The sequence below is a fragment of the Aythya ferina genome (genome assembly GCF_964211825.1).
Source record: "Aythya ferina genome assembly, chromosome: 3".
NCBI classification, from domain to species: domain Eukaryota; kingdom Metazoa; phylum Chordata; class Aves; order Anseriformes; family Anatidae; genus Aythya; species Aythya ferina.
Genome location: NC_140298.1, coordinates 18,598,259 through 18,612,552, shown reverse-complemented (window position 1 = coordinate 18,612,552; position 14,294 = coordinate 18,598,259). Strand labels below are relative to the sequence as shown.

Here is a 14,294-nt window from a genome sequence, read left to right as displayed (position 1 = left end):
AAGCAGTTCGAGTCACTGGTTTCTGCTGGTATAGCGTTCTCCTGCTGCTGCTTGTCCTTCTGTCCTAGGTTGTACTGCCTTTACTCGAAACCAACCCGTGGGCTCAACCTGAACAAGAAAACGTTTTGAGGTAACATTAACATTTTATTTTATTTTTACAGTTACCGCCAGGCAAATGCAGTGGGACAGATGAACACAAGCGACAACACCATCAGGTGATGCTAGCAGCGAGAGAGCCCCAGGGATGGAGTCAGGTGGCAGAGGGAAGGGAGGCGTCCCTTGAGCAACGAGCCCTCTCCCGAGTCACAGCCGGGGCAGTGCTGGAAGGAAGCTCTGTATCAGCTTGGTGTCCGCAGTAGAGATTTCCTACCCGCTCGGCGCAGGAAGTTGTTCCTGTGGCTCACCTGAGGGAGTTCCTGTTATGAAGCCAGAGGGTGGTAGGTTGAAACGCAGTTTCTGAGAGTGATGTAATCTTGGACAGCACTCCGTAGGCAGTGATACTAGTGACCTGGTTACAACCTGCAGTGTTGTTACAGCCCCTCTGCTGGCCTGGTGATCACAAGAAAGGGAAGAAACAAAAAGAAAAAAAAAAAAGAGGGGAGTGGAATAATTTTAAAAGGAAAAAAAAAAGTTTCCAGATTTCCTTTGTTTAAGTGAAGCATTTTCCTTTTCCACTTTATTTGAATACACCGACCTGGTGTCTAACAGATGGAGACTGTGCAGATGCACTTTGGGGAGTGCCCATAAAATACACTGCTAAAATACAAATGGAGGAATACCTTTTTTTTTTTTTTTTTTGGAGTTGTAAGTTCAATAATCATTGCTGTCACCTCATTTTCCCAAAGGAGTTTGGCCTTTGTTCTCCGGATAAAGCTGGAAAGAAGAAGTTAGAGAGAGAGTACAAAAAAAAAAAAAAAAAAAAAAAAAAGACAGCAAAGGGAGCATTTAGGAAATTTAGGAAAGAGCAGATTGATAATCCATACAAGCATCACAGTGCACAGCGTTTGTACATCAGGAACCCGCACAAGCGTGGCTGCTTAGCAGCAACAGCAGCGTACAGCAAAATATTCTGCGTGTCTTGTCTTCTTTTCCTGTTCTCCAGACCTTCCTAACAAACAAACAGGTCAGCTCATTGGCTCGCTCCCAAGTCTTACCCACTAGGGTTTGCTAAGAGATGTCACTTAGTCATTTGGCATGAGCAAATCCCAGGCTTCTTCCTGTTCAAGCAGCAGAGTGGGTGAAGGCTCTCTTTGATTTATTAAGACTATTAACAAACAAACAGAAGAGTTCGGAAGCTTCCTCAAGCAGAAGAGCACGAGCAGAAAGGCTTTTTCCTGAAGAAACAGTTAAAAATAGGACACTTAGAGGAAGCGAAGTTCATTAAGTGATGAGTGGTGGCTGCAATGACGAGAGAAGATTTTCTCCTTTTTTAATCCATATATTTATTTAGCATTATGTTTTCTTGCTCCTTATTAGATTGCAAAAGCAGCAGTTATCTGACTGAGGAAAAGATCTCCCTTTCTGTAGTGACTTTAACATGTAGCTCGTCAAACATAACGGAGTCAAGAGTTTTAAACAGACACTGCCAGCCAACAAAGTACAACATTTGACAGGATTATTTGCCTTTTATATGCTCTTCCCACAGTTTGAAGTGATATGCCATTTTCAAGACACATTCCACGGTATTATGCAACAGCTTTCTTAATTTTTAATGGATATATTATTTTTAATGTGTCAAGTTTTGCATAAAGCATTTTAGTATTTTATTCAGCAAATACCATTAATAAATTATCTGTTCCTTCCTCCCCCTGCCCCGCCACAGCTGCACTTAGCATAGCGAAATGGTCTACTGACAGTATAAAAGATATTTTCAACTGGCACACTCTACAGACACTTCCATCAGCAGACAAAGCACCAGGAGGGCATTCCTGTTTCTACTTAGTTGACAAGCTGGCAGTACTAAACATGCTACCCAGCAGTTTCATCACAAATCACCCTTTGGTGAAAAGATTTACACACACGTAGCAGCCAGTTGCCATAAAAATAAGCTAGCACCCTGTACAATCAGTGATTCCTGTTAAAAAGTGTTCGCTTTTGGCATGATTGGTCCGGCATCCTTCAGTCCTCATGTCCAAGTGAGCTGGGACATCCGAAGGAAGCAAGTCAGGGTACTTCTGTGCCAGAGAAGCCTGTCCACTTGACCTGAGTTTGTTCAGAGGGCGCACGCATCTCTCATCTCACCAGGTCTGCCCATTCTATGAGGGCAAAAAATGGATGAGATTTGATGTCTTCAACACCAGCAACGCCAGCACCAAGACGCTCCGCAGGATTAAACTGCAAAAGCTTGATATAAAAAGAAATATATATATATATGTTTCAGTGAGTAAGAACAAAAACAACTGCTTAAAAGTTCCATAAAGGTCTAAGGTAAGGGACATCCTACCGTTTTCCTGCTCTGAGAGTTACTTTTAAGAGTGTGAAGCATACTTGAAATTCCTAAAATCCAGTAAATGGAAGACTCTCCTTTCCTTGAGTCTCAGTGATGCAGTCTTCAGAGACTACTGATCACAGCAGGCAATACCCTGAAGCACTGCACATTGGGACTTCGTTTTAAGCACAACCTCGTTTTTAAAAAGAGAACAGCAGCCAGAGACTACATCTGTAGAGCTCTGGACACTGCATTTGCTTCATGTTAACTTTTGCTCACACCACTGCATTAAGGCTACATCAGGGACATGGGTCTGTAACTTTCCATTTCATAAGTTGTGAGTTGGTCCTAAAATACCAGGATATTACAGCCCGTTCTCTATTTCCTAAAAAAGTTTTTAAAGAGTTCAACAAATGGATTAAAACTGAGAAATCAAAACTCCAGTGGGGAGGAAAAAAAAAAAGTGTAATGGCTTCATGGAAATTTCCTAAGATTCAGCACCTCTCTTGCTTTTTATTTGTACATCACATGCTGAATTCATGTGAAAAGGAAATCACAATATTTACAGCTGTTTAAAGATACCAATCCGTATAAAAGGGAATGCAGAGGTAACACTCCAAAGAGACTAATAAAGACACACAAAAATATTTTGCAGTTTTAGAGAATTGTTTATACTCTATTCAATTACACCCAGTACAAAGGCAGGGTTTCTTTCTTGCTCTTTCTGCAACAGCTAATGGGATAACTTCTCCCAGTTGTCACTTGGAACAATGTGTATTCATATCTCAATGCACTCAACATCTAAGTGAGCCTACATCCATAAACATATGAATTTACACACTCTAAGATAGCTCTGCTATTTGCAATCATAATGCCACATAATAAAGGTAGCTCAGTGGCAGGGAATAGTGCTGCTCTGAGATCTTCCACAAGGCAGCAGAAACAGATGCAGGCAGTGTCCCTCTGCCTTTGCTATAAAAAGCACCAGCAGGGGGAAAGTAAGCACAGACACTTTCTGCGGTCTGTCTTTTCAGGAGAACTTTAATCTTGGAAAGCAGATGCATCACAAACTGCAAGAGATACCTATTTAAAAGTCATACTGCATATTTTCTTGGTAGTAAAGCCTGAATGTGCCTGAAAAAAATAAATAAATCTTGGGTGCAAAATAACATACCAACACAAAAAAAATAACAGCCCTCTCTTTCAGAGGAGTGCCAGAAATACAAAGATCTCTGTTTTCTTAGAAAAATGGCTAAATGAAGGAGGTGTTAACAATGAAGTCACCTGCACTAGAAGCCACAGCAGGAGATGTCTGGCAGTTTTCTGTGTAGCTGAACACTGAACCCAGAGTTATTCTGTGATGCTTTGACCTGTTTACCCTTGGCAGTGGGGGGAAGGAAAGTCGCAATGACAAATTGCTATCCATGCCAAGAGAGCTTTCTTCCTTTTCCTGACAAGGCTTCCTCAACAATGAATGGCAGCTTCCTTGGATAGTCACACAACAAAAATGTGATTTACTGGCTCATAGAGCTGAACCTCCACCTGACAAGTCACCAGCCTGTACTAGAAGGCTTAACTGAACGGGCACTGGGATGACTGTTCTCTGAACACGGCCTTGTAATACATCTGCAAGTGGCAGGGATATTTTTGCCCCTTAGGTTGCAAGTGGCAAAAGAGACCCTCTTTGGCATATTTGGCAATATGTTAGGCCACAGCAAAGAACAATCCTGCAACGGCAGGGAAAAGTGGACTGAATGACTTCATTTGCCTCCCCTTCTACTCTTCTGGACGGGAGGAATTCCCTTCATCAAGCATGGTTTTGCTTTTCCTTATCCATTTAAGTCATGTAGCACCTGTGAGTGAGGGCAACAATTTGCTACCATCTAAAAATATAAATGCAGATTATATAAAAATGGGATTTTTCTGTAGTCACTTCCCTCCCTGCCCTTGCCAGAAACACACAGATGCACGTGAAAGTGCCTTCACTGCATGCCACCTAGTCAAATTGGAGGTCCAATCTTTTGCTTGCTTTTCCATTAATCACTTCACAGTAATGGCACAGAAATCAACCTGTCACTGGGTTTTTTGACTTGCTGCACTTTCAAAACGTCCTTCCTTCGTTTTCTTCAAAAACTACTTTTTCCATTCTGCTCCGTTCAGGCCTATATCTAAGTGATGTCATTGCTGATGTATGCACTAGCCAGATACTCTTCATTCAAAGCTGAACTCCATAGTTCATACATATTACTTATTCTGCTCAAGTGGAGTGAGTCAGATCCAGGCTGCACTTCCACAGTTAGGTCAAAGTAACTAGAAGAAGGAAGACACTGTTCTGAAATTCAAGACCCTGTGCACACAAGTTTATTTTCTCATTACTACCTAACAGTAAACTGAAACTAGCACCTAATAGTTTGAAATTACACAGTAAATCAGTCTGGAAGGTTGTCTATATTTTAAAAAAGTATCCCACTTGGCCTTTTGTCAAACCTTCCAGATATCTTGTTATAAAATAACATACTATTCACATTTGGAAGTACTTTTCTCAACAAACATCATCCAGAAGGTTTCCTGGAGGACAGCAACAGATTTTCAACCACAACAAGGTCAGCATTTCTAATTAGCGTGTTACAGGTTTCATGGTACTTAGAGCTATCTTGCCGAACTGGCTTCAATATTTTTTAGTTTAATTTAGTTCATCACAAATGTTTCCATTAAGTTAGGACAGGATTCCAAAAATGGCCAAGTATCACTGACAGGTGTTTCCAAAGCACTCAGCACTGACCAAACACGTTCTTCAAAGAAATGGCAAAGCACTCTGGTTTTCTACACAGACAGAAGTCAAAGTTTCCAGAAGCAACAAGACAGCGGGACAAAAATCATCAGTGCTGACAAAAGACTCATCCACATTCCTTTCAGCAGCCTTCTGTTCTTACATTTACTTCACCAGAACAGCTCAAGTATGCAAGTATTTGTCCAGATTGCATGCATACCCACTGAAAATGAATTTTCCCCTCAATTACCTGCTGAATCAGTGATCTGGCCTCCTTTGACACATGGTCTGGTATACTCAGAGAAGTGTGAGTGTTAATTCCTGATGGATGGCACTCAACCAGACTCTGGGGGGAAAAAAAAAAGAAAAAAGTCAGATACATTTATTAATTCAGAAAACGTAGCACTGGGTTATCTTCTAGCATACATGCTAATTAACACAAATAGCCAAAAATTCAGTGCTTCCTACTCTGAAGTACTGATTCTGGAAGGAGTGCCTATAGATACTAAGTCGCCCTGGAGACACACTTACAGAACATTTACACCACAGTGTTCTTGCTCCACTGCTCAAGCTTTAAAATTTTTGGGGTTTGGTGAACTTCACTTTTCCTCATGCAGAACTGCATGAGAAGTCAATCACTGGTTTGATTTGGCCAACCTTGGAATACTGAAAATGGCATTCCCAAGGGCTGGTGACATCTTCCAGCTTCCTGCTTTCACACTAGATCATGGTGCATCATCACATCCGCCTGATACCTCATAATGCAAGCACTTCACCAAGAGAGTCTGCTCAAGCTTGAGTTCGTGTGTCACTGTGACACTTGGCTTCTGTACTGTAGCAAAGAATATCCCTGAAACTAAGATGTCTGTTAGGGAAAAAAAAATAATGTTTGGAAGGAATGTTCGAGAATTTTGATTTTACTGTGGTTCAGAGGGCAGCATGGTTTTGGTTATTCTTTACAGCCCTGAGCTTGATACAGCTTTATTAAGTTATTCTGCTGAAGCTTGAGCATGTTTACCACCTCTGGTCCTGTGAAGACCTGGCAGAACTAGGCAACTCAGGTCTGCAAAGCACATTCAGGTTCAACAAGCAAGGAAATCACAACTGGGCACACCACTTTTGAGAAGCTGCTGGTCATCACGTCAGTTTTGTAAAGCAACTTGACCCCAGCCCTACCTTCCCAGTGAGGAGTTCAAAAAGAATGGCACCCAGGCTCCACCAGTCACAGGCTTCTGTCTCTTCTAGGATAGCTCCAACCTCTAAACACGAGACATTTCAATTAATATTAAAAAGGTCAGTTACACCTTCAAAATTAACATATATTTACAAGGTGACTGTTTAATGCTGACAGAACATATACTAAATACCACAGAGCTTTCATTACGCCTGCAATTTAGCTAGCCCTTTAGCCACCTACAGATTGCATTGTTCAAACACAGCAGCACTATACATTTCATGCATAATTTGCTTTTTCCTTGCACACACAGGCATTTGCAAGACTTGTAGGAAATATAGTGAGGATTCTGCTACACTGGACTAAAAGAGGACAGTGACAGATGGCAAAGCAGAACATATTTAGGGAATTTACCCTGGTAAGAAGAGCTGGACGGGCAAGTTTGACCTGAGGCATCCACAAAAGCAGCACAAGAGAGGTTATAATAGCCCACTGCATGCTTTAATTTTGTCTTTGGGGGCAGGATTCATCTCAAGGATAACTAGCACTCTTTGCTGAGATCATCATGGTAGGCTTTTCCCAATAGCCTCCCTTATCTCTTGGGAACTAGATGGAGATGCTAAATCTGCTTCAAGAAGCTTAGTTACAGCTAGCCACTGTGCTGCTCCAGCTCAGCCCAAACTCACCTTAACTACCTAAGCGCAAAAATTTGTTTTCCCCAGCACCCAGACCCAGTGCCACCTTATTGCTGTCCATGCACAAGAGACAGCAGAGAGGTGAGGACTTGTAAAAGCCATTGCCCATCCACATTCGTGTGTTCAGCAGCACGATGCATGCAGCAAACTTGGCCTTCACTGACTCAGGCTTTAAACTACAAAAATTACTGAATACAAACACATTGCACAGTCTGCTCTAAATCAGGCAGAAAAACAGATTGCAATGAAGATGAAGTCTTCATTTTGACTGTCAAAAATGCAGAAGCTGCACTAAAATAGCTTTGGTGGCAAAAGAAACACCAGATTCCCAGCTGAGGACAACAATTAGCATATAGTCACATCGCTGTTGCTGTGAAAAGCATTGTGGCACGTTAGAAAAATCTTGCTCATCATTTTATGGAGCCTAGTGTGCGCATGGCCAAGGAGAAGCAGAGATGAGTCAGACTCCAGTGTCAGGGAGAGGAGCACACCAGCCCCAGACCTCCCCCAGAGAGCACGGGGGCTCGCAGAGGGCTGCCCCCTTGGGGAAGGTGCTCAGCACCTTAAAGGACTGGGCAGAGGTTGCTGTTGCAAGAGCACGGGAGGATGGCTCTGACATTGTTGCTTTAGGTAAAACATTCGTATCACATTCAGTGTGTGTGATATACATTGAAAATTTATTTTTTCTTTTTTTTTTTTATTTCTCTTCAGTTAATGGCATGTGAATGCCCAATCCATCACTGTAAGGGTGCCACACATTAGAATTCATTCCACTCCTTACAGACTACTATTTCTATCAGTATAGAGAAACTTTTACAAAGAGCTAACGGCACCAGCATGAGGAACCATACTGGGATAATTACTTGCATCTTTAAAAAGTTTTAAGATCACAGGGATGTAGATCATCTCAAGGTAACTTGAGACAACTTGTGTAAAAATCAAAATCCATTCTTACGATTTAATTTTGCTTTATTTTAGAAAGAGAGACCTTCTTGATAAATGTCCTCTAAAAAAACCTCAGGCCTTTCCAGATGAAACAGCTGGCAAAAAGTTTCCACAGCATCTCTCAGTAAAACCTATTGAACAGAAATGCCTTTCCAGTCTGACTGCAACACTTAGTGCTAGAAAATCACAGCGATGTACATTCAGACACAGGAAAATACTAATAAAAAAAAATAAAATCTGAAGACAAAAACTTTAGGCATCTTTAGAGGGGAGTTTTCCTTCCTTGGTGCCTTTAATCCTAGACTAAGACTGCTTTCTTCTAAACAAATGAAGGTTTTTATTTTAAATTCAAATCCAGAATTATTCCAGGATAAGGACACTAAAGCCAACAGTTTATTAGGATTGACTACTACAATCTCAATTCCTATACTTTCAGTAACTTCCTCGTAGTCATTTAATAGGGATGGGCTTCTTAAGTAACAGCCCAACACAAAAAAACATCCACAAGAAAGAAATGTCATTCTGATCACAGAAAAAAAATATTACAGAAAATTCATTTCTGATTTTTTGTCTTATTTCCTTTCATGTTGGCAATCACTAGTGCTGATCCAGTTCTTTGAAACATCAAACTTAGGCTGCCTTGAATGACAAACTGTTCGTTACAAGAAGTTGATGTAACCCTACTTCACAGATGAAGAAAACGTACACAGAACAAGAGCCAAGAAACTAGAGTCTGCGTCTCCAAAATCCAAGCTCATATTTTTAACTGTAAGAGAACTTGGAGGATACACCAAGCCAAAACAAACGTCACTGCAGGACTCCTACAAGAAGAGCACTGAACCCTTCCACCACTGTTGTGCATGACCAAAACAACACAGGTGGTATAAAATGAGAAGAGTTGAGCCGTGCAGAGTCCTCTCCATATGGAAAGGTTCTGTCTTGTCTGGGTTCTCGTGCACAGAGCAGAAATTGTCTGATAAGTTGTCTAAACTAACACAGAGGAGAAAATGGAGAATTCAGCTGAGGGGAAGATCTAAACATCCTTTTTTACAAAAACAAAATATAAGCTCCACTTTTCTTCCCATTATCCACTGCCTGCTGTCCTGCTGCTTTCCCTAGGTCCCACAGTTTCTTTACTTTGGGCTAACACTAATGCTTTCCTTAAAACATAAAAATAAAAAAATCCATGTGAATACTACAGATAAACATGTGTTGTTTACATTCCCTTACTTCGAACAGGTCACATTACTTCTGATGCAGCACACCGATCGTAATAAGTTCAGGATATCACATCAATATTACTGCATTTTATCTCGACTACACATCATGGGAAAATTTAGAAACTATAGATTATGAAGTGCTTTCAAGTGATACAGAGTAGCTAGCTAATGTAATATACCACGCAGGGCATATGCTTTTTTTAAAGCTTTAATATTGCCATAAATCTGAACTACAATATCTGCCTTCACTAAGAAAACATTTTCATCTCAATCCATCAGCAAAGTAATTTAGACAATAAATGGTAGCGACCCATAAGCCTAAGTGAATAACATGGGGATATTTGTGCCAGTTCTTTACTTCGTGAACCTTGAAATCAAGGACCTTATCCACGTTTGTACAAACACAAACACGCGCGCACACGTGCATGGTGTTGAGGTTTCCAGGACTGGCAATATAAAATTTGCAGAAAAAAATATTCTTATTTACAAATACATTTAAAAAAAAAAAACTTTTAAGCTGGAGAAAGAAAAAATAGGGTGAAAAAAAATCAGTAGCTCTTCCAACTTTTCTGTGACTTTATTATAAGGAAAAGCTTCTTTCTTTTTCTTTCCTGGTGCATGCCCACACCACAGCTAGCACCAACTGGCGCAAGTGAATCGCAAAACCAAATTCCAGCACAGAAACACTATCAACAGCAGCAGTTGGGGTAACTGAAGGGAAGGGGATGTGTAAAATGCTATCAGATTCAGAGAGAGACAGATGGCACAGGTAAACAGCTTCTCTTCCCAGCACTGTCCTTCTGAGCAGCTGGTCTCAACCGAAAGGCCATTTCTTTATGGTTTCCATACTTATCTCAATATTTGCATTACACACAGCAACACCTTACTTCCTGATACGGGTCTGTAGCTGACAACCTGCTGTATTTTTAAACAGAAGTGCCAGTCCTAAAGAAGAAAAGCAGAACTTCACCTCTTTTGAACACACATCCTTGATGATGTTGTTAATACCAAGACTGATTTACTCATTCCTCCTACAGGACCTTAAGCTGAAATAAACCCTTTCATACTGAAGGGCTTCAAAGGCTTTCACTACCACACCTCAAGCATTTTCTCCCAGGTATGGTTTCTTCCCAGGCTCCTGACGAGCCCATACTAGATAAAATAAAAGAAGCCAGGCTTAAAGCTAGTCAGGTGGATTTGGAAATTCACTGTGCCACTGAGGCCAGGTCACTTGCAAATGATCAGAAAGAAAAAAATCAACCAAACTTTGTAGGATAAATTGTAGCATCCAAAAAATCCCTCTGAATTAGGAAAAACAGCTGAAAGCATTTCACAAGAAAATAGGCTCAGTGTGGAAGTACTGCTTCTGAACACGTGAGAATCGGGGTGGGCTTTGCACTGAGATGGCTTTCCTGGAATTAAGAAAGGAGCACTGGACTCTGAGAGGATTGATAAGAATTTCAAAACCGGAGGCATCCCTCTCCCTCACTCTGCCTTTCTAGCAGAAACAGCACAGCTTCAAGCATCGTCTCTGCACTGATCTGAAAACAAGGACACCCATCTGAACTGCCATCAGGTGTCTGAAACCATTAAGGAGGAAATGGACTTGTCCAACATCCTGAAAGCATCAGACACGTTTTCCCCTTCTGCTGCCATTAAGATAAACAGCATTGCACAAAAAAACATTAGTGTCGCTTCGGAAATTCTATTTACCTTACACTCATTTAATTTTAAAAGCTTACTATTTTATCTTATTTTAATATCTATAAATGTAAAGAAGCATTTGCAGAGAACCAAGTAAAATGAGTCCAAGCTAATTTACTCTATGCAGATTCAGTCAGCCAGGATAGAAGATACAGTCACTACATAATACATCACACAAGCAATCCACTCATAATGCTTTGCCTAAAATGCTTTAGCAATTTATAAAACACAGTATTGAACCAGCTACAGTTAAGTATAAAAAGTTTATCATGGTCTTTAAACAATAAAGTAGTGAGGCAAGTCCAATGAACATCTGCTAAGATCAAATGAAGTATGAAAATAGGAAGTCTCATCTTAAAGGTACTCAATAACATACGAGCTGCTATGTTCCTCTTTGGAAGAAATTTCCTCATGTCACTAACAGAAAAAAAATTAGAGGCAACTACGTTTTTTTTCTTCCTTTTAGCAACGCAAGATGGAATTAAAACTTCCTCTAAAATAATCAGGTGACGATAGAGACAAAGAAACCTTTTACTGCTCTGTTATCAAAAGAAAGCAAACACCATTTAACCCTTCAGCTATCTCTGTTGCTTTTCAAAAGGCATCTTCTATACTATCCACAAGTTTTAGCTGCGTTATTTAAAAAAAAAAAAAAAAAAAAAAGAAAAGGAAAAAGAAAAGAAACCACAAACAGGTGAATTAGTTTCTCGCAGAGTTATTAACTGCCTTTTACACCAGCCAGACTAAATCACCAGATTTTTCTGCAGCTTCACCACACCTCGCTGCTTACTCTAGGTAGAGAGCCTGCAAAAACCACAAGATCAGGTGCTTCGCCTAAAACACACAGCGTACTCGCACCATGCCTGAGTGCCCAGGCACACCACGGTATTTGCAGAAAATACCCGCTGCTCCCTCCAAACCTCTGCTTTTAATTACCTACTCCAGGCTTATGCCATCCTGCTATTTCGGGAGCAGTCAGCTGTTAGTGTTTTCTGCGGGACACTCAGGTGCCTTTGGAGAGCTGTACACCTCCAAACGGTTGTACGGTTGTGACTCCCAGCTTCACAATTATCGCTACTTTTTCTGCAGCTTCAGACCTTTTCTTGTTATTCACACCAGCCGTGTAGTTTCATCTCAATGTTCGGTCCCCTTTCTTATTGCCAGTGCTCTTAAAATCAAGCTAGCCTGTCCTTCTACACTTTTGCCCACTCAAAAGCCCTGTTTCTCCCCTCATTTTTAGGATCGCCCTGAAACATTAATGTCACACAAAAAGCTATATGACGGTCAGAAATAAAACCGAGGAAGTCCAGTCTCACACCATAGCCATGCGACCAACCCACCCCTCGACACCTCTCGGGGTCAATGGCACTTTAATCCGCCACCGTTATTTTGCTTCTTAAACAATCTACTCCAAATTAAATGACTATAATACGGAATAGCAGAATTTAATGAGTGCCTGCAAATTTCTACTGAAACACACCCGCACATAATATGCAGGTTTTCCAGCATCAAATATCTATTTGGTAAACAGAGGCAGACCATTTTTGTCTCGTGCAGAAAATAAAAATTATAGCACACAGGCTAATAATAGCATCCAGCAATTTTTATTTTAATGCCACATGCTTTAGGTTATCAGCTGCACTTCACATCTGTATTTTCAATTGTCTACAAGCAGAAGTTGCATCTTCATTTCGGAGCACGAATATCAGGCTGCAGACTGAAACAATTCAGTTTGTTTGGGGGCAAAATCGTTTACCTAGAAAGCCTTCATTTTAGTTAGGTTTTGCACTGTGTACAATTAGTATCAGGTTAGATAAAACCAAACGAAACATGTATTTATGTGCAGGCTTCTGTGAAGGCTAGTTTATGTCAGTAAAGCTTGATTATAGCACACAGCTTCTGAAAGCATGAGAGTAATGTGATGCATTACTGATGGCCAGTTTCCTACTTCTATTTCCTATGAAGCTAAGCTCACTTTGGCTTCACGATCTCAACAAGCAAGTCTCCAGTTTTTAGTAAATGCAGCGTGGAGAAAACTCACGGTGTGGACAAGAAAGAAAAAAAAAAAAAAAAAAAATGACTCCGACCAGAGCACAGCTCTGAAATCGCATCCTCTGATAACTCCACAGGGGTGCAACAGAACTTATCCCCGGTGCTGGAAAGAGAGCTTAGGGAGTGTAAATAAAGCACCTCATTCACACACTGTATTTACATGTTACGTTAGACCAGCCAGCCACTTCTACGACATCCTGCTTTACAGGTTAGCTTGAAAAAGTACCTAAAAAATTTCTCTTTATGTGTAAATCATCAACTTAAGCTGTTTTAGTGGGAAACAGACCCGACTAGCCAGTGGCTTTAGACAATTTTGTCTTTCTGACAAGTATTAAGCATACTTTGGAGAGGCTTTCTAAAAAAGAAAAAAAGTTACCCATCTTATTTTAAAACCCACACTATCAAGAACGGAAAATAATTGTTACTCTGCTTAAAAGGTAACAACATTTTGCATTTAGGATCACAAAGATGGCAAAACTGATACTTAAATAACAGAAGGCGATCATTTGCATTTCAAAATTCATCTATCTTGCTTTTCCCTCAATTAGACCAAAACATGTTGATTCACAGGTTTGTGTGCGCGTTTGTTTCTTTTTTAAACTTATTTATAGTGCAGAATAATGGCCCCCCTGCTAGGTTGGCATTTGCTCAAGTTTCTGTCCGTGTAAATTGAATCTGTTACTGGAATTTTCCCCCCTTCAGAATACCAAGGCACATTAACCAAGAGATAAAGAGATAGGCTGCTGATACTATCAGCCACCGGGCAGGTGGATAATGTGAGGGATTTTTTTTTTTGTTAGTTTTTTTGTGGGGTTTTTTGGACAAATATGTGATAAGAGTTCTCAGGGGGCACCAAGAGCAAAGGGCTATTTAAACAGAAGTGAATCATTCCCGTCTGATCTGCTAATAACTTTGTATTCAGACATCAGCTGCTTCGCACACTTTAAAACGCCCAGAAAACAAAATTACTACCTAGAAAAGTAAAAACCAAAGAAAGCACAACAAAACACGTGAGCCTCACATTAGTCACCTTAACTGTATTAACGCGGCAGAAAGTCCCAGTGACAAGTGCTTAATTCCTTCTTTAAAAGCAAATAGGTTATTCTTGGCCAACCCCCCCCCCCCCCAGTTCTACTTGAAGTGGTGTTGAGTTTATAGGGGATGATTTATAATCCGCCATTTCCCTGGTGGTTTAGAGAAACAACATTTGACTTATCATAGGTGAACAGCAAAGATTTAGTTTGGCCATTAATCAAAGTATAGCGCGGGCTCTACTTTCAAGCATCTGCAGCTTTGTTGTTCCAGT

At 40.6% G+C, this 14,294-nt stretch overlaps 1 protein-coding gene across 4 annotated transcripts in view; it reads right to left on the bottom strand.

The window, feature by feature from the left end:
- Positions 1-1,417: 1,417 nt before the first annotated feature.
- Positions 1,418-14,294, bottom strand: part of RPS6KC1 (ribosomal protein S6 kinase C1) — a 90,533-nt gene continuing 77,656 nt past the window's right edge. For all 4 annotated transcript variants that reach the window (XM_084512542.1, XM_084512543.1, XM_084512544.1 and 1 more), the window contains 3 exons: positions 6,375-6,457; positions 5,449-5,544; positions 1,418-2,343 (listed from right to left, as the gene is read on the bottom strand). In XM_084512542.1, the coding sequence (XP_084368668.1) occupies positions 2,233-2,343; positions 5,449-5,544; positions 6,375-6,457 (290 nt within the window). In that variant the 3' untranslated portion in view covers positions 1,418-2,232. The remainder of the gene's footprint in view (positions 2,344-5,448; positions 5,545-6,374; positions 6,458-14,294) is intronic.